The 20,183-nt window shown below is 44.8% G+C and overlaps 1 protein-coding gene across 2 annotated transcripts; it reads right to left on the bottom strand.

Moving 5' to 3' along the window:
- Nucleotides 1–65: 65 nt before the first annotated feature.
- CCDC92 (coiled-coil domain containing 92) lies at nucleotides 66–19,369 on the bottom strand. Of its 2 annotated transcripts, XM_074606962.1 has the most exons (5): nucleotides 19,063–19,369; nucleotides 9,559–9,665; nucleotides 4,780–4,926; nucleotides 4,344–4,385; nucleotides 66–2,859 (listed from the first exon to the last, which is right to left on the bottom strand). In XM_074606962.1, exons 3-5 carry the CDS (start codon nucleotides 4,907–4,909, stop codon nucleotides 2,084–2,086), a joined length of 948 nt encoding a protein of 315 aa, XP_074463063.1. In that variant the 5' UTR covers nucleotides 4,910–4,926; nucleotides 9,559–9,665; nucleotides 19,063–19,369; the 3' UTR covers nucleotides 66–2,083. The 2 variants fall into 2 exon arrangements, with proteins under 2 accessions (XP_074463063.1, XP_074463064.1); XM_074606963.1 differs by lacking the exon at nucleotides 9,559–9,665 and having other exon boundaries at nucleotides 19,063–19,244.
- Between the last annotated feature and the right edge of the window lie 814 nt (nucleotides 19,370–20,183).

Below are 20,183 nucleotides of genomic sequence, written 5' to 3'. Positions count from 1 at the left end.
ATATATGTATATGAAAAAGGTAATAAGTTAGTCTCACACACACACAAAGACTAAGGTTTGCCTGTACGGTTGTAAGAAATGTTTTTAATTGCCCAAAGCATCACTTCTGCTGCGCTTAGAAGCGGTGCCTTCTATCATCCTTGAACAAGTGGCAGGGTAGATCAGTCATACAATAAATCGCCATAAAAATATGGCAGCAACAATGAAAAAACCCCAAACCCACTGCTGGTTAATTCAATACACTGAAAAATAGTAAACCACAGAATAACCAACCTTCTTTAACGAACCATTTTCCAGGAACACAGCTTTTTCCCTGTCCCTCCCCACCAGTCATGAAACAAATCCTACCACGCAACCGGCACGGTGTAACACTGAGGAGTGTTTCTTGGGCTTCAAACAGCAAGTGACTGAGTCGTGAGGGTGCAGGGGGCAGGGCACAGGAGGCCTCAGGGCTCGTGGATATTCCGACCCTCTCTGACTGGGACCAGCCTGCCGTAAGCTGTCATGCTGCACAGGAAACGTAGCGGTACCACAGTTGGGAAGAACAGCTTTTGTCATCCTGCCAGGGCCTCTGTGGGGGAAGCGCACAGGTAGTGACCCAAGGCTCCAGAGGGAGACACACACCAACACGCAGCTGCAGAAGAAGCTTAAGAGGGGCAGACTACAGCTGGCACGGGGAAGGAAAGAGGGCAGGCAGGGATCCTTCATCAGCTTTCACAGAGATTATGCGTTCCAAGTTTTTGAAGGCACATCATAAGCTTAGCAGCATTTGGGAGCCATTGGTTCTTGCTGGTCCTACTCAGAGGCTGCAGACAAGAGTGAAGCGGAGGTGAGCTGGAGGTGCTGATCAGAATTTAAGAAAAAAATGGTCAAATTTGTGCTCCTTTCCTAAAATTACCTACTCTCACAGCTCTCAGTATGCCTTTCTTTCCTAGGAAAAATAATAATAAAATAATCAAGTAGTCTAACAGATGTAGGGTCTGCCTGTTGCTCACTAGAAAGGAGCAGGGGAACCAGGGCAAGTGAAGGCAAGTCTGTCCCAATTCACAAGGATAAAAAAAAATCAAGGATGCCAGATTTTCCTCCCGTATGAACTGGTTACATCAGTTAAACACATTTTAGAGGGACAGCTCAGCTTTCATAAGCTGGTAGAAGCCAGCACCATCTGATGATGCCCAGAACAAGTCTAAGGTTTTCAGGAAACATAAATAATCCCTTTACAAAAAAGTGCAGGTTAGAGCATAAAGAACCATTTCTCCCTGGAAAAGGAGCTCTGAGCCAGTATCAAAGGTGCTACAAGTGCAGTGTACTGACTAGTGTGAAATGTGGAATGGAGCCATTCAATTTAAAAAAAAAAAAAAAAGCAACCGTAAACAATCCAGTGTTTATACTCTTTCTATGAGGATCATTAACCTTTTAAGAGAGTGCTTTATTCCCCCCTCCCCTTTTTTTTTTTTTTCCACTTAAAGCCACAAACCAAAGTATTTAACATTAATCAAGTAATGCTTGCTGGGACTCTCGGGATTTTGAGAAAGAGAAACTATGAACACGATTTGCAATCGAGAGCGTCACGTGAAGGAAAAGATGGCCTTAGTTCATTTTACAGTGTACGTACATCTGCGTCATTTTCAATGCTACTGTGAGAAAGGCTTTGTCAGGGAGGTTAGTGTTTGTGTACGGATCCTTACATACACAGTGAAGACAAAAGAACCACTGGTAGTTCAAACATTAACAGCCACTACATATTGCTGCAGGTGTAGAGTTAAGTTTGTTTTCACTAATATTAATAACGCAGCCTGCAGCCTGTGCCTTTGTCCACACGTGTAGTTACAATAAATGGAGCAGTGCTCAGAAGCAAGCAGTCAGGTACCCCTGATTTGGCCACAGCATTTAGTAGTTATATACCTTGCCATATGAACACAGTCGTATTAGATTTCATTAGAGGAGCATAATCTAGTAATGATGTATCTGGAAGAAGTTTGGCATGCATGGGGCATCAAAATAAATTTACTGCAGGTGCTATTTATCCTACAGGATCACAGTGCATAAACAGCAACAGAGTAGAGCATTTCAGTGATTTTACTCAAACAGTTCTGTCTGTCCCTGAGTGCTTTCTGACCACTTTGCTTCCATGGACCTGATCCACTGCCAGCGTTTCAACCTCCGGCTGCGGCTGGGATGGCGCGACATGGTGGATGCGATGCGCCACCCCAATGTGTGCCTTGTGTGGCTTCTCTCGGGCCGGGCTGTGCGATTCGCCGGATGCACGATCTGAAGCAATAGGTGGGATAACTAACGGCCTCTCCTTAATAAGATGTACCTCTGCCGTTTCCCTGGCCAACAGAAACGGAGTGGGATCAGGCATGGCATCCACAGGCTCTCTTAACAGCAGCTTCCGGCTCTCCGATCCTATTCTGTAGGCCTCTTCAAACTCGGGGTTGAGTGGTGTCGACAGACTCTTCTTCATCCTGCGTCGTGGAGTCTCCGGCAGTTTATCTTTGGGAGGGGACGGCTTATAGTTGGACAACACGGGACTGCCAGAAGGGGTCCCCTCTGAAGTCCCGCTTGAGCTCATCAGCTTCTTCTTAGTAGCGTGCAGCTGAGAAGTTAAATAAGCAATAGTGCTCGCTCTCTGCTCTAGTTCACTTGACAACATATTGAGCTTATGGCTTTTCATTTTTAACTCTTCCAAATACTTCTTTTCTCTTTCTTTAATAGTGTTTTCCAGCACCATTATCATCGCATTCTTTTGTTCAAGTTCTTTCAATAATTCATTATTTTCAGCCTCTTTGGCTTTCAGCTGAGCTTCAAGATCTTCACACTTCCTTTTGAGTTCATCACTTCTTGAACTACCATTTCCTACAAGAATAGAAAAAGCAGAAGTGTTCCAAATTAATGATGGCCACTAAGTAAAACAGTGCAATAGGGTTCCTTTTGCTATCTCAAAGACATAAGAGAACTCCCAAGACTACCTTCAGCTAATACTCTTAAAACTACTTCAGAAGAACCAGGACAGCTTTTAAGGAAATGATGACGAGCTAGTGCCACTCACCATGGGTTAGTAGCGGTGTTAGTAAGTAGAGATGCTTCGTATGTTCTGGGGAACAGGGATTACAGAAACTGTGCTTGCTGAACTTGCTCAAAATTGGAGCCATTTTGCAAATCCTCTGGTTATTAAGAGGAAGTTCTCCCACTGCAAAATGCCAGACTGGCTGTAAAGAGTGATGGAGCTCAGCAGGAAGACATGCCAGGCTTCAGCTTCACCCCTCCACGGGCAGCTGAAGCCCGTGATGCTAAGGCAGAGGTGTGCCCTCTTCCCCAAGGCTTTGCTGCTGCAGAGGTCTCTGTGGGGATCAGGTGTCTGAGCCTGGCTGCCTTCTCTTCTCAAGAGCGCGACACATCACCCCATAACACCAGGGGTTCTTGCACTGGTGAGGGCACACCGTCAGGAACAGGCAAGGCTGACCCGCCTCAGCGTTCTTGCCCTCACGCCATAGGGCCTGTGGGGCAATTTTGTCTCTCTTCCCTCGGTTATTACAGCTGGGCGGCTTCCCAACTGCTCAGCAGAGACCAGCAGCCTGGATTTCTCCAATAACAAGCACCCTATGTCACAGGGCTATCGACTGTGAAGTGTTCGGTAGTGTCCCCTCCACACCGGGCAGTGCCTGTGTTTGGCACAGCATCAGCACAGGTGGCATTGCTGGTAGATCACCTACTCTGAGATTCCTGTGATGAGAAGCATCTGAGCAACTTTGCATTATCAAGGAATAACACTGAATACATGCAAAGTTGCTCAGTTGCTTTGCTAAATTTGCTCATGTTCTCTCTTATCCACAATATACGTCTTGTCCCACACCATCCCTGATCCAGGACGTTACTCCCAGGGAGTATTTTATTCTTGTGCTTCATGTATTGATAACATAATACATCTAAAATAACTGGAATCTATGATATATATTTATATAAATAAAAGCTTTGTGGTGGGATTACAGTACCAGCTAAGTTTTAATAATAGTCTCACTCTTCTGCTCCTAAAATTCATGTTCCCTGTTCCTATAGAACACGCAGGGAACTCATTGTTTAGTAGGAGCGCGGAGTCGGCAGTTCTACACTCTATTCCTGGCTCTTTGCTATGTGACCTTGTCAAGAACTTGTGACATTTCCTGCATAATTAACAGTAAGTCTGGAAAGGAGAAAACTGTTCTTATACCTTTGGAGTTTATAAAGTCAACATCTGAAGTGGAAAGTATTCTCACCTACTTGTAATGGAGAAAATACAAACATTGAAAAAGATGAGGAAGCTTAACGTGAACATTAAAAGAAAAATGCTATGTATTCCTTACCTGACAAGTCTGAACTCTTTACAGTCAGCTCATAGGTTAAATCTGAGGAAAAAAGTTGTTTATTTTTGTTAGAACATCATCATCTGCCCCATACCCCACCTGGTGGGCGTGTTTACAATGGCATACTTCAATAAAAATATAACGAACTCTTCCCCCCGCCCAAAGCAATCACAGGAGATCCACTGATCTGTATGTTATCTGATCTGTAGAACAACTGGAACTATCAGGTGACATGCCGCTTTTTTTATAAAAATAATAAAAAAGATCTTTGCTTAATGATCACACAGTTGTGCCCCGAGATACATGCCGATCACCCTAAATACACCCTGGTGGTGGGCTTTGCTGCCAGGTTTCACTGCTGAAGTGGGAAGCAGTTATTCCATTCTTGTGAAAAGAATTAAGCACCGAATGGGCACTGGCATCCTGTCCCGGCTACCTGTGCAGTGCTGCTGCAGGCGTCGGATCTCCGCGTGCAGGCCTTTCAGCGTGTTGGCATGTTCTCGCTGGAGAAACAAGAGATTCTTCTGGGCACTCTGTAGCTGGTTCTCCAGGTTTGATGTTGCCATCCTGAGGCGCAGTCACCCTGTCAGGAAACAGATGTAGAACTGTAACAGTCCGTTATCTTGCACATACACAGATCCTCACTCTACAACCAGGATCTGCAGGAATAGCGGATTCTACTGTTAATGAACTGGTATGCAATCAAGCAAATGCCACAAAAAGTTTTTCTGCTTCATGACTAGTTTAATTAGAAGTGCTCTGAGTTCATAGAAAGCCTAATTATACTCTAGGCCAGAGCAGCGTAGGGAACTCATTTGTTTGGAGTTAACACATTTAAAGGATTAATTTCAGACAGACAGAGTCACTAATCCTGTTACAAGATAAAAGTGGAGTTCTGAGAAATGGGCTAGTATGTCCCTCTGTCTTGTTGGGGGCTTTCTGCTTACCTCCAGGGATACAGGAATTAGTAACATCCCTGGACAAGAACAAGGAAGAAAGCATTAAAAAGCGCCATCTCTAAAGAGAAACATGGAACAGGGAGTCTGACACACAGCCGGGCCCAGCAGTACTGTCACGGACATGGCTACGGGTGCCTTAGCCGAGATGTGCTCACTGGGACCCGCATGGGAGCCAGCTCTGGCTGCTGCTGGCTGCTACTGCGTTTCCCCAGCCCTAGAGCAGAATCCCGCACCCGCTGCAGGCCCCACGGCACGGGAGACCCCGACGGGCCCGATGACATGGAACAGACAATTGACAAGGACGGTGTTTCATTTAAAGAGAAAGCCAACAGATTTTTCTTGCTCAGGTTCTGAGTACATGGAAAACTGTTACACCGCTGGCTTGCCCTTGCAGAACAGCCTTACAAAACTAGGCCTTGGCTACAGCAGTGCTCAGACTCAAGTAAAGGTAGAGCCGGTTCACTGTACGATGCTGAGCGGCACCCCTGAAGACCCCTGCGCTGCCAGGGTTACTGCTGCTCCTGACGTACACCCGCAGGCCAAACTGCCGGGACACATCTGTCTGGTAGAGCTGGGTACAGACTCTCAAATGAATTCCCTGGTATAGAGGTAAAAATAGCTCCTTGCGCCAGGCGCATCCAGATGCTTCCTGCAGAGAAGCACACGCCGTGCCTGGGGCTCTCTTCTGCGACATTTAAAGGAGCACCTGGAGGAGCGTCCAGAGAAACACAAACAGGATTTACCAGGTCCCTAGTGATATCTAGTCACCAAGTCTGTCATGACATGACATTGTTTTGTCCTGTTTCCTAGTGAAATTTCAACTCTAAAATAAGTATACTAATGAGAAAAAGTAATGATGACAACATGCAACCCTCCTGCAGCCTCAAAGCACAAAATCACTCGGGTATACTTTTAGTAGTTCTCAAATTTCGCTGTGTGATCATTACCCCTCTCTGCACACACAGAGCCATGATGCTACAGCCAGGACGCATGGTGCTGCTCCACCTACAGCGGGGTTTAGAGTTTAGGAGAACTTTCCAGAAACACGTGTCCTTAATAACTCCACATTACTACACTTAACATTTCTTTAGCAAAAAATCTGTCATGCTTGGGAAACGCTGGGAAGCCAGCCTTCTCAGAAGCACGGCAACAGCACAAAAACAGGTGCACAGACAAGTTGTAGAGAGCCGGGCTCCCGGGGACACCAGTGACAGGCAGTGGCATACGCTGGGTGGGAATTACGCAAGCGCTGGTGGGAGAAATGGCCTCTGGGGGACGGAGCAGCACAGGGAACTCTGTCACAGCCCCTGGGCTACCACCAGGAGCAAAGAGGAGAGGTTTGTCCCAGCACAGCTGAGGGTCTCTGGCCTGTCGGGGCTGGGAGCCACAGCGGCCCCCTCCTGCCACTAAGTAACCCAGGCACAGAGGGGGAGGCTGGGTTAAACACTGCTGATGCAGGAGGAGCATTAGCTTTGTCATTACAGTAGTAAAAGCTAAATTCTGTTATCTGTGTAGTTTTGTAAAAACAATTACAGTATTTGGGTTACAAAGATAAGTAAAGAATCAGGACTCCCGTTGCCTGGACAACCATCTGCAACAGCATTACAACCTCGGTCTGTAACTACGGGACCACATGCTGTGCGTAACATAGACCTTCATTCTGTCACCCTCAAGTGTCTTCCATTGGGCTCTTTTTGCTATGTAGTTTTATGACAAGAATTTGAGTCTGCAAGTTTAAAATTGGTAGAACATACACTCAGAGAAAGTAACACACTTTTGTCATTCCTAAACATAACACAGCCCTGTGTTTAATTTTATACTTTCTACTCCCACAAAGAACAGCAGACTCAGTGCTCCTGCGCCTTGGTAAAACATTGTTTTTTTTTGGGGGGGGAGGAGGGGGACAAATAAACACACACACACAGAGCGCCGCCTTGATTTCATGTGTGACCTTAACTGACATCATCAACTGACTTATCGCTACAGAAGCACGTATTTGTAAGAAAAATAAAGTGAAGGTAGAAAAGACTTGAAAGGAATCCACTTCCGTGCAAGGGGCAAACCAGAGCTTTCGGTTACTTTGTAACAGAGATCAAAGGTTAAATTCAGCGCTGGAGAAGAATGAGGGTTAGCAGTGCCAACCTGCGCCTTGTTGAGCAAACAGGTCATTTCTCAATCACCATCATTAGCAAACAAGCAAAAATTACGGACCAAAAATATTCTGAAAAGAGGTTTCTGGGTTGGCTAAATAAGAAATAAACCGAGTTGTGTGTACAGGCTCTCACTCTATGACTTCTGAAGAGGGGCTCACCTGAGCCGTGAGCAGTTTCCGCACCCAGGAGCGGAGGCACCAGGACACTCCATGACTCCCACGGTGGCACCCCCTCGCTCCCACAGCGTCAGAGGACTCTGAAGATGGACCATGCAGTCCATAACAATCACCGTGGGCACCATGACTTTTAAGGGTTAACAATATTTTAGCTGTGTTGCACTTTCAAAGTGCCACCATCTTGTTTGCAAAGCTGACTTCAGACAGGCAGAAGCTTTACTGAATCATCCAATTTCGTAAGTGATCACACCCTTACCGACCGAATATGACAGCAGAATAAATCCTGCAGAGCCCATGCCCTCACCATAGCGGGAGCCCAGAGCACATGGCAGACAAAGGCTCAGGAGGGATTTTTAATCAAGAAACATATTTTCCAAAAGAAACTCTTAAGCACTGACAGTGCTAAGGGAAAGAGCAGCCTACCCATAATATCCCAAAGCCTTAACTGTCACAGTGGTTACGAACGGCGGCTTTATGCCTGTAACTACCATCTGAACAGGAAAAGACTTCAGAAACAAACAACATTCATAACTCAGTCCTTGCAAATAAATGTGGTTTTTAAAAACTAGTTTCTAAATGTTAGTAAAAGCAAAATACGGCTGTCACTATTAATCTCCTCAATTGTTTTTTCACCTTGATCTCTTGCATCTTAAAGATCACCTAGGATTAGCTACTCTGAAGAAACAACCAATAATTGGAGGCAGGCTAGTTTTATGGGCTTCGGAAGAAAATAAAAATTACCAGCACCAGAGCATCGTCTCCCCTGCAGCACCGGTAAGTTAATCAGTGAGAGCAATTAAATCAATCCACTATGAATTTTATCTGCAGCCCCTCTGCCCTGAGGATAAAGGATCGGAGGGCTGTTTCGCACAAGCCTTCTGCAGCCTTCCCGTGCTCTTCCTCCCCCCTCAGCCTGGCTGCTGCCTGGCCCCTCTCTTTGCCTTCACGGGAAAGGGAATGCCGCCACCGGGAAGTCAGGGCTTCCACAGAATGCCTGGGCAGAGCGTCAGTTCAAACGCCACTCTATCCCGCCCAGTCACGTCTTTTTAGACGGCACATACAAACACTGTGCAATCCGTGCACCCGTGCTCTGGGAAACAGCCAAAACCATAGACCGTAGAAGCAGGGAAAGGGGAAAGTGTCTTGGATAGACAGTGACTATACAAATACACTTTTGCTATGAAATCTGCTTAGAATTGCACAAATTAGTATCAACAATATATTCTCCAAGCCATTTGTTATTTTGTAGTTATTTTAGGCCAAACAGGTTTTTAGACCAAATGTGTTTAAAACACAAAATTAGACCTAATATTATTCAAGTCTGAGATCTGGATGAACTGGATTTCAACTGTATACACATTATCTGCCACCCAAGCTCTCATTAGTACAATATTAAAAATATTTTTGATTGCTTTTGCAGACAAATTTACAAGGAAATTTCTATCACACAAGTGAGGGAAGAAAAAAATTCACATCTGCAGTCTGATTAATTAGCTCTCAGATGCCCACAGATCTCCTCCATTTCACCCAGTTCTACGTTCAGCAATATTTTTCCCTGTAGGAACTTTTTTAGCCAATGCCTAACTAAAAAGCTGGCCAAACTGCCAAAGCAGAAGCCAGCTAAAAAGAAAATATTTCTATTTCTAGAATAATATCAAATTGTGTTATGTTCCTAGAGCTAATACAACTGAATTTGAAACAAAAAGACTGAAAATATAGATAAGATATATAGTAAGTTAGGCCAACAATCTAGACAATAATTTGTTGTTGGGTAAATTTACCAAAGAGACCATTTCTGAAGAGCAGAAACATGGGGTTAGAAGGAGGGAAAAACCTTCTCAGCATGACGTGGTAGAATCGCTCTGGCAATTGTTCTGCGTTTGGGTCAGACAAGAGAATTATCTTCAGACACCAGAATAAAGATTACCTTAAAGAGCCCGGAGACACCACGGGTATTTTGTATAGAGACAGAGCCTGGGAGAGAAGCAGACGTCCTGGCTGTGACCCTCCTGGATGCTCACATCCACGATGCTTCTGCAGGACAGGGCAAGAGGGGACATTACTTGCTCAACAGAGACTCAGTGCTATATGTTGTCCAAATTGTTATGATTTGGCGCGATTATGCCCTTAAATAGTCCACCCAAATAATGTATTTCAATTTAAAGCATTCTTGCTGAAAACTGTTCTGTGGGGTAGGGTGTCAGCAAGAAAATATGCTTGTTTATGACTGGTAAGTCATTTGCATACAACTTTCTAAGTCACTTAGTTTTGAATAATTAGATTATAAAACACTTGAACAATTGGATTATTAAAACACTGAAGGCATTCATTTCTGTTTTTCCCACTCACAACCAGTTTGCATATTTTGTACATTTCATAACATCTTACAACTGATGAACTTCCTTGATTCTGTAGGTTGTGTAAAGACCCAGGGACATCATGCATAAATATAAACTCAGTTTTAAAGCCAGAAACACTGACAACTGTCACAAAGTTAAACCATGCATTGAAACTTAAAAAACTTATTCTGAATTGACAGCACCCCTTTAATTCCACATTTTCACCATTAATGAAAGCTACTACAATTGCATAGAACATTTTATTTAACGTTAGTCTCAAATTTGTCAGCAGCTCCTAGGATAGATGCAAGCGAGACCTACTGACCCATGCAATCTCAGTCAGAAAGCTTTTAAAATGGGATACACTCAGGAGATGTGATGAAAAAGAAACAAATATATTAAAAAAGAATTAATGGTCTTGGGAGGGGTCAGTCTAAAGGAAAAAAAAAAAAAAAATCTATTCAGGTATGTCTCCCATTGGGGTTTCAAAGAGGAAACCCTATAGAGCAGTTCTGGGATTGCGCTGAGCTGATTTCATCTCCTGCTCCCTGAAACAAGAAAGAACGTGCAGCCAAGAACAAGGCTATGGTCAAAAAGCACAAGCAAAATAGCAAAATGCAGAGGTCAGCTGAGCCCTTAAAAGCCCAGATGAGCAATCTTCACTCTCTCACCATGGAAATCGGTGGGACAGCTCTCAAAGCAACCCGTCTCTGGCTGGATTTCATCAGATAAATTAAGCCAATGCTGGGAAGAAAGCTGTAACTGCATACACCACAGAGCAGTTATGTCACTACGGTTTCTCCCCTTCCCTCTTGTCTCCAAAGCAACTTCAAAAAAACAAAAAAAGTTTGTTGCGTTCTTATACAAAAGGAGCTGTGCAATGCGTACGTCACTTGATAAGGATATAAAACGTTAAAAGGGGCATTGCAGCGTTCAGCTCTGTAATGGTAACACACTTCTTTCGCAGCGAGACTGGCACTGAACACCGACAGCGCTGAACCCGTCAGTTACACAAGCTGTACGCGGATGGTACACTGCATCCACCCTTAAACACGCAACACTTCTCACTTCTCAGGATCACCAACATCACACGATGTTTCTAGATATAGTTAGAAATGTAGATATAGTTAGAAGCGTAGAAATGTAGACAGCTCAAAGATTGAACCTTCAGTCCTCCAAACAACGGATTCATAATTGCTCTTGAATATAGCCTAGGAGGAACAAATGGAACGAGTTAAAGAGCATTCCTTTGGGAACAACGCTTTAATCCTTGCTGCACCTCACCTTCTAGTAAAGTGGAGAAGGTAACTTAAATTAACATTCTTGTAACCTCAGCTTAGAAAGGAACTGCTCCATCTCTTTTACAAGTGCGTGTTCTCTTAAAAGGGGAACAAAAATAAATAAATCTTAAACTGAAAATTAAAAATATTAAACAAGGGCTTCCAAAATGCAACTTTGTTAGATGCTCACCATGAACAATTGCTAACATTTTAACAGCCGAATCTTGCCTTGCAGATGATGTGCAGGCTCCAGGCCTTTTCTGATCTTAAGTGTTTGGATAGAGTTCAAAATCTGTCAAGGCAATGAGCATCTGGCTGTGTATTACGTGCCTTTGCGCAAAATCAGAGCATCTCTATACCCCACTGCAAGACAAGAGGAGGGAGACGCTGATCTATGACTTCAGACAGTCCAAAGGAAGCTACTGGAACGAAGCCCAAACAACCATAGTTATTTAACGTTTTCGTTCCTGTTTGGTATGCACTACACAAAACAGAATAACCTCCTTTTACATGGATGGGATGACTGCCACCTGAGAGGCTGCTTTACCTCCCTGCCAACACATAGCCAAATCTTCTTGAAACATGGATGGGCAGGCAGGCCTTCTCCTCTCAACTGCTATCTAGTCAGTGCCCTCTCAAAATGTGGCAAAAAATGCCAAAATGCTTTTTGTATGCTAGACAAAAATACAATTTTAAGAACTAATTAAGGACACAGGAGTCTTCTCTTAAGAACCTTCAAAGTTTTAGCTAGTCCCCATTTTAGAGACCGTCACTAAACTGACCAAACATCTCTAAATAATGTAGCTCTAATGATAAAACGCCCAACTGACAGACTTAGCTATTCTTTGCTTACATCAGCTCTCCATCTCCAGAGACATATGCCATCACAAAAGCGTTTGTTCAGCTTATTTTGAAGGACATAACAAAAACCCCTGCCGTCTCCACAGCCAATTTGAGGGCTTTGCTATCTTTCTGCTTGGACATTTGCTTTAAGTTCCCCCACCCCCAACTTGGTACCATTACACTTCTACTAATGTAGCTCTGGCAATAACACAGTTTAATAACAGCCTATTACACAGTTTCAGATTTATGGTTGCCCCTCATTTATCTGTGCATTAGACTAAACCACTTTAACTAGTGCAATATTTCTTAAAGTCATGTTATTTGGACTATGTGCTAGACCTACACAACCACCTTCTGAACATCCACCTTCTGTGCTAAAGTATAACATGCTTACATGTAAATATTGTCCCAATAACTTGTTTTCATATTCTTTTAGTTTGCATGGTTTAAGCCAAGCCAAATTAGTAGTTCTTTCCTGGAGACAACTGAGGGGAAAAAGGAAACGTGCCACTCCTCTCCCGGAGGAAGGATATAATTTTGCTTTCTTAGCTCCTTTTTTATTTCTAACACTTTTCAATGCGATTTTATTCAGTTGTTTCTCTACATGTATTCCCCTCCATTTTCTGATCAGAGATTCTGCAGACTCTTACAGTTAATCTCCGAGTGTCCCTGAGGAAGCAGAGATTTTAGTATTTTAGTAAGAAAATAATTTTTTGTTACTCCAACAGCAATTGGTATGACAGCAGGAAGAACAACAGAGTGGACACACTCCTGGTAGCAATGATTTAATTCTGCTAGATGCTCTAAACGAACAAGCTGGTACTTGGCACAGAAATCGCTGACTGCTTACGTGCCCAACTGTCTGCCTGAAGTCATGAGGACTGACAGGAATAATTCACGTGGAATTTTCTCCGTCCTTGAGACCCCAGAAACCCAGAGCTATCACAATGGAAGAGGACTAAAAGTAATCAGATGTTAAGATCACTACCATGACAGAGACTGTTAGAAAATCAAATCAAATGGTCCTGCAGTGGCATTTTATACAGATACAATTATTCTGACCAATACCAGGGTATCTAATGCTACGGCTGTGCAGCTGACATGCAGAAATAGCTTACTCTGGCAGAAAACACTGAAAATGACCTAATTTGGGTATAATTCACTTTAGGGAAACAAAGAAGGTATCATCTAAATAACACCGATTACTTCAGAAGAACCCCTTTAACAATTACGAAGTCCATGTAATTTTTATTTTTTTAAAATGACAGTAAAAGCCCTCATGAGTAATTCAGAGGAACAGGTTGGTTCTCTTCTGCTTTCTATTGTATTCACCCCTTCATTCTGAGGACAGAATCGTTTGTTATTTTAATATAACCTCCATCAAACCCACAGAACACAGACTGCACCCAATCACAACTAGACAGTTGTTACATTGCAAAGACACGCGTTAGTTTTTCTAGTGAAGATAATTTCTTTTGTCAGAAGGGGAATGACAAGAAAATTAATATCCAATTCCCCCAGACTAACACAATCTCAATGTTACACATAAAAACGAGCCTGATTCTATTTCTTTCAAAGTCATTAAGAAAGTTCTCCAGCTTCAGTTAAAGCTGAATCAGGACTTAAGCTAGTAAGGTGGGCTGTGGGAGGTTTTTGTACAAGGATCTGTTAAGCAGAACTCCAAATTTATGCTTAGAAATAATGCTATACTGTGGAAAAGTCAAGGTTTTTGGTAGGGTTTTTTTTTTTCAGATATCAAACGTTCACTTACGAACACTTCATGTCCTCTTTTAATTTTATTCACTATGATCTGTAACATGTGAATCGCACAAGAACTCAAAGAAAATGTATTTGTGTCATTTTCAAAAATTTGCCAGTTCTGAAGGCTTGCTGAAACCCAAACCAAAAAAATTACTATGCTGGTTTCACATAAGCAACTTGGGTGGGCATCTTCCTCCCCCATAACAGGAAAATAACCTGCCACCACACAGACACGCAACTGTTCAGCCATCCAGCCTAGCTGTGACTTTGTCTCACCCATTCCACTCGCATACACTGAGCACGCCTTTACTGTCGCGTTTCTGAAATGCTCCGAAATCACCTTCCTGGTCATTCAGTGAACCAGGTCATGGAACTGGTCCAGCTGAAAACAAACCCGTTTTTCCACTGGCTATTTTTCAAGTGACAGGTTCACCATGCAGCACTACAAATTCCTGTGCGGCTGATGAGGAAGGTTGAAAAAATAAATAATTAAAGAATTAAAAAAAAAAAATAAAAAATCAGTAACCAGAGTGGGAGGGTGGTACAGACAGAATTGCTTCCCGCAACAGTGCCAGCTCCGGACACTCACCTGAGCTTGAGCTCCTACTGCAAGAACTGCAAAAATGATGATTTTTAGAGTTTACCTGGAATATTTGTGAAACATCAAAAGGCACTAAAGCCTTACAGCAAGCTAAATAAATCTGTCCTAGGAGAGATCCATTTACAGAGAATAGCTACTGAAACAGCACTCTACAGAATAGCACAACTATTTTTCAGGCAAGTTTAACAGGCTGAGGAGTATGCTTTTCTCTAATGCATTCTGTGATGCTGTTTCATAAGTCATTGATTTTATTATTTTAGAACAGCAACTACGATCAACCATACAGAAATTGGTCTCCACTTTGCTAAAGTAAAGGTTTTGAGATCTGCTGATGAAGGATATCTAGTGGTAGTGACGACCTATATCTAAGTCCTCTCTTAAGCAAGTATAAGATTTTTTTTTTTTAAGTAAAGTTTTTATTTTTCTTAAGTAAAAAGAATGTCAGGACAAAGAGTTTCAAACAGAGGTGCTTTATACTCTTACTTGCATAATCCAGGTATCTCAAATTGAGACAATGAAACAGCACACAGTTTAACTCAAGCTTTCACGAGGAACAGAAAGCAAACAAGCACACATACTTTTATGACAAAGGAAACCTGCCACTAATGACATAATTCACACAATTTTTTCCACACAGATGGACACTTCCTAAGCTCGACACCTCCACTCCACAGAGATGCGATATGCTGCACCTTTTGTCCCTTCCTCTGGGCCCTGACTCAGATCACAGGGAGCTACTCTTCCCTGGCGTATTTTCAGCCTTTCTAGAGGCAGCTATCATTCTGTTTAGGGAGCAGCCATGAAATTTTAGTTTTCAGACAAGCAATGTTTTTAAACAACATTGATCTTAAATCCTGTCACTCACCCAAATAATTAAGACCAACAAGCAGCAACGTATTTTAAGTAGAAACCAAAGGTTTTCTAGGAGTGAAGTGAGAGTAAACATGGTCCTCAATAGCAGGAAAGAAACCATGATCCAAAGAAAAGGCTTTTTTTCAAGGATTATTTAAAAAATCCCCAAAAGAACAGCTTACAGAAGTTCTGATACACTCAAGAACATTGTCTTCAGCAATATTTTGTCATACCTCTAACTTCTAGTAGTAAATAAATGTATTGCTCCCATTTACAGTACCACACTCTTTAATATCACCAGGAGAAATGAGCTGGTAGATAACTGTAAAAAATTACTAGAGCAAATTATTCACTGATCGCATGGAGATACTGACTAACACCCATTATCACACTGCTGGACATCCTTGTTTAGAGGAAGACAATTTTTATGTCACTTAAAAATGAGCACAGAGACTAAATCAGACACACAGTCATTGAAGATACTACAGTCAGATACATAAAGGATGCCAGGTCGCGCCAAGCAAGTAAAGGAATCAGAGGTAGCAACCGGGGGGCTAACATTCAAACTTGGCTCTACTAAATGCACTATTCATTATCTTCATTTGCTTTTTCAGATATTGCATTAGCTTAATGCGCAAGAAAGGAGCGGAGAGTTTGTTTGGGCACGCTGCAGAGGCAAAGGAAACCAGAGCTCTAGTGATAATATTTCTGCCTGAACAAAGGGCACCCTCCCCGCTTCAACTCCACCCCGGCTCTGGGCCGCGGCACTCAGCACCATTGTTCCCAGGGCCAGGACAAGCTCTACCAGAGACTGTTCGGACAATACTGGTATGGTTACACACGATTAGCTTATTGCAGCATATTCGTATCAATAACAACAGTGTGGAAGCTGCAATAAGGAACACAAACATCTATGCTTTTCAGCGTTTCACAATGTTTTATTGTGTGCTGCAGCAGACATGAAAGAGGCTGCAGAAAGCCAAACCAGCGACCTTTCATGCAACTATCTTTTTTATCAACTGCAAAATCCTCAGATTTTTCCTTTCTTCATCAGTGGCTTTGCTTTTCAAACCAGCAGTAGGAAAAGCTATGCACTTGTCTACTCAGAATGCATTTAACTATTTCCCCTACAGCATCAACATTAAGTTATCTGATACACTGATTTTTCAGTAAATCACTGCTAACCGGAAACCACCACTGCTACTAACAGACACACATATATATACAGATACACAAATACACATAAAGTGTCACTTGTCAGCAAAAAAATTCTTAAGCATTATAAATGGTTTCAGAAAGATGAAGGTGTCTATTCTCTCTACAAAGTAAACTACAATTTGCTACATTTTTTTCAAAATTTACCATGAAAAATGAGGTTAAACATAAACTTGAGTAAAAATATTAATTACAGAATAGTATTCTCTTTACACAAGTAAGTATTAAAATGCATTGTGAATCCTGTGGACAAAAAAGTAATCCTTCAAAGTTTTGCTACTTCAACAACACGGTTTTTTAACCCATAAAAAAAGTAATGCGACACCTAGAAATGAGAGTCTGACACAGTATCAAAAGTAAACTTGCAAACTAGTTTATTACAACTGTATTCCCTCTACTGTACCATGTATAATGTTCAAGAAATATTTCACTTTACATTATGTCCCACATTCTGGAATAATAGCACTGGGAGTTTTTCTTCTGCCTACTGCTGTTAAAGGATTGACTAATGTAGTAGATCTGTATATACAAATACATTGTCCTTAGTACCTACAGCCTCTTGAACTAGGGCACACAGAGGAACAGTTTGATTTTTTTAACTCCAATGATAAAATGCATTTTTAAAAAAATCATTTAAAAGCCCTTGAAGTACGCAATTATATCTGAAATCTGAAGTAAATGAAACAACTTTAAGGAATGAAATAAGATTGCTATTTTAGAATTTGCAACAACTACTGGACTGAAAACTACATACAGCATTTGGATTGGTCATGACGCCTTCATCTTTTCTAAGGGGATGGGGGAGGAAACTTTACAGATATACTAAGCAGAAGTACAGTAATAGAATGAAAACAAGTAGCTATGCATCAGTTTAGACAATATTCTTTTTGTCCACTTATGCAGCTAATACTTTCCTCTGTCATGACCACTCGATCTTTGTTGTTTCACTAAAAATGACTGCTGGAACCTCAGTACAATGAAAAGCTTGAAAAATTAGCAATATTACAAGTCTCCCATTATCTGTTTATAAAACACTTGCTTTAAATAATCAAAAAACATTGCGCAGTTTAAGAACATAAATGTCTGTATTCTGTATTTAATCTAACCTCTCCCAGAGGTTGTCATAATAAAGCACTACAGAATTACATTCACTAATGAGCAAGTTATATGGAAAAAAGACACTGCATTTACAGTCATATCCATTTATCTTTTTTTTTTAATTACGGAGCATAATTTATATTGCAAAAGCATCACAAAAGCTTTTTATGCTTAAGCATCTTACCATCTAGGCAAAGCCAACAAGTACCCTGGATGCTACTTATGCACCTGCAATGCAGATCAAAATGGACAATTCCATCCTCAGGGCTGCCTCAGCTTCTCTGCTTTTATTTACCTTCGCTGTCTCAGTTTAACACAATTTAATACGGCAAACTCGAACGCATACCCCTGTTGTCCACACGGTGGGAAGGGCCCCTGCTCCCTCCCTGCTGTCCCACCCTGTCCTGCGTAGGGAAACAGCATCTATGCGGCTGGAAGAATCTCCATGTCTGAGGATGCCCTGCACTTCTTTGCTGCCATATCCACAAGCGACAGGCGTTATCTTCAGAAGGAAAAAAATCTCCTCATCTCAAATGAAGATTATTCCCTACCTTCTCCAAAATGGACCCGATCCACATCCATCCTTCTTTCTTTTGCAGGCCCCGTGTTACCCATAAAAATGACACTGTTATCACTTTCTAAAGTGAAAACGTACCATACAAAAGGAGGCTGTGCAGGATGGAGGAGGATGGGATGCAAAGCCTGCCCCAGCGGGTGTGGGGGGCGTCAGCAGCCCCACCGAAGCCCCCCTGAGCTGTGCAGAGGGAGGCTGGGGAGGGCGGTGGACGGCCGGGCGGCTCCCCTGAGCCAGGACAGCTTCGCAGACAGAAATGAAAGAAACGTCCTTGCCCCTGAGCCCGCAGAAACAGGAAGATAAGGGGTAAAGCGAGCCGCACCCCTTTTCTCCTCCGCTGCTCTAGTGACCAGAAAAGGGGCCTTTTATGCTCTAAAGAGAGAAAAGGAGGCACTTTGGTCCGGCGCCAGCGCACCCCGGGACGGGCAGCCGCAGCCCACCCCGCACGCCCGGCGCTGGCTCCGCGCCGCACCACAGCGGGCGGCACTGGCCGCCCTCGCCGCGACGGAGCTCCTTCTCCCCCGAGGCGCTGCTCTTCAGCCGCCGGGGGCCCCGGCACCGCCACCGCCGCCCGTAACGCCGAGAGGGGACAGCGGGCACCACGACAACCGCCGCCTACGGGGGGGGGACCGGCCTCACAACGCGGCGGCGGGCGGGGAGGGTCTGCGGGGCCGCCCAGGAGACTGGCGGTGGGTGCGTGTGAGGGAGGAAAGGCCTCGGCCCCCTCCCGGAGCGGCGATGCCGCTGACCCGCCCCGGGGGGATCGCGATGCCGTTAACGCCCCCTCAGCCGGTGGAGGGGACAGGTGCCGTCGTGTCCCCCCACCCCTCAGCCGGCCCGGGGCCGCCACCGCCCACCGTCCCCTCACCTGCTCAGCCCTCCGCGGCGCTGCCGAGGCGGCTCCCTCCCGCCGCAGGCCCCCACGGCCGCAGCGTGCCGCCCACCCCTCGCCGGGTCAGGCGCTGCCGGCGCTCATCGCCCCTTGCTCGCCACCAGCCCGAAGGAGCCGCGGGTCGCCCCGCGGGGCCGGCACTTACCGGCCGCGGGGGGGGGACCAAAGCGGGGGGGGACGGCGGGCCCGGGGGCGGTGGCGCAGGCGCAGGTGCGGCTGCGGCAGCCCGGCCCGTCGCTATGGCAACGGGGGGTCAGCGCTGGCAGCGGCCGCGGCTTTGGCCCCGCCCACCGGGAGGGGCGCGCGCCTGTATGTGCGGGGGCAGCGCGCAGGTATGTGCGGGTGCTGCGCGTGCCCCTGGGCATGGAGAAGGCGCACGGGCGTGCGCGTGTGTCTGCGCGTCTGGGGCGGCACATGCGTGCGGAGGCATGAAGCGGTGTGTGCGCACACACAGGCGAGCGGGGCCGGGGGGCTGGAAACACGCTCCAAAGGGCCATGACAGCGTGGATGTGCGGATGCGGGGCGGGGGAAGGAGGGGGAATGTTTGTGCTGCTGGCACTATGTCACATATGTCTCCCCATGCCCAAGCAGTTCATGGCCACAGGCGTGTGAATTTCCCCGCAAGCCCTCCCAAACGCGCACCGGGGCCCCAGCGCAGCAAGCCGCCAGGGGTGGGATCTCTGCAGCCCGTCCATCCCCGCACTCGCACCAGGATCCGCACAGCCAGGTGCCTGCGACCCGAAACTGCCCACCGGCTGGGTGGGCCCTGGGCGTGCAGCCGTACGTGGCTGGACGCTCTTTGTGCATCTGTGTTTTCTGCATAAAACCTTGTGGAAGATTATGCCGCGTGGCATAATCACTGGCACGGGTTCCGGCAGACGCACGCCAGTTCAGAGGGGCAGACACACACAGAAGTTCCCACGCAACTAATGAGCACAGGGCGGGTAGGGCAATCGGGGATTTGCCCATGACCGGGGCACTGCCCCTGTGAATGGCACACATAGGAAAAGCCTAATAAGATTTCTCTTGCATCCAGATTCGTACACAGGGCTTGTAATGGAAAGAAAATACTTATTATAGGGGACCTAAAAATTACG

The sequence above is a fragment of the Larus michahellis genome, chromosome 13 (assembly GCF_964199755.1).
Source record: "Larus michahellis chromosome 13, bLarMic1.1, whole genome shotgun sequence".
Classification (NCBI taxonomy): Eukaryota; Metazoa; Chordata; class Aves; order Charadriiformes; family Laridae; genus Larus; species Larus michahellis.
Note: the sequence above shows the minus strand (reverse complement) of the source record. Positions and strands in the feature narration are given on the sequence as shown.

Coding starts and splice junctions, on each gene's coding strand:
- CCDC92 (XM_074606962.1), bottom strand. CDS start 4,909: ATGGCAACATCAAACCTGGAGAACCAGCTACAGAGTGCCCAGAAGAAT. Junction 4,386..4,779: donor CCTGCAGCAGCACTGCACAG/GTAGCCGGGACA, acceptor TTTTTTCCTCAG/ATTTAACCTATGAGCTGACT. Junction 2,860..4,343: donor AAAGAGTTCAGACTTGTCAG/GTAAGGAATACA, acceptor CTATTCTTGTAG/GAAATGGTAGTTCAAGAAGT.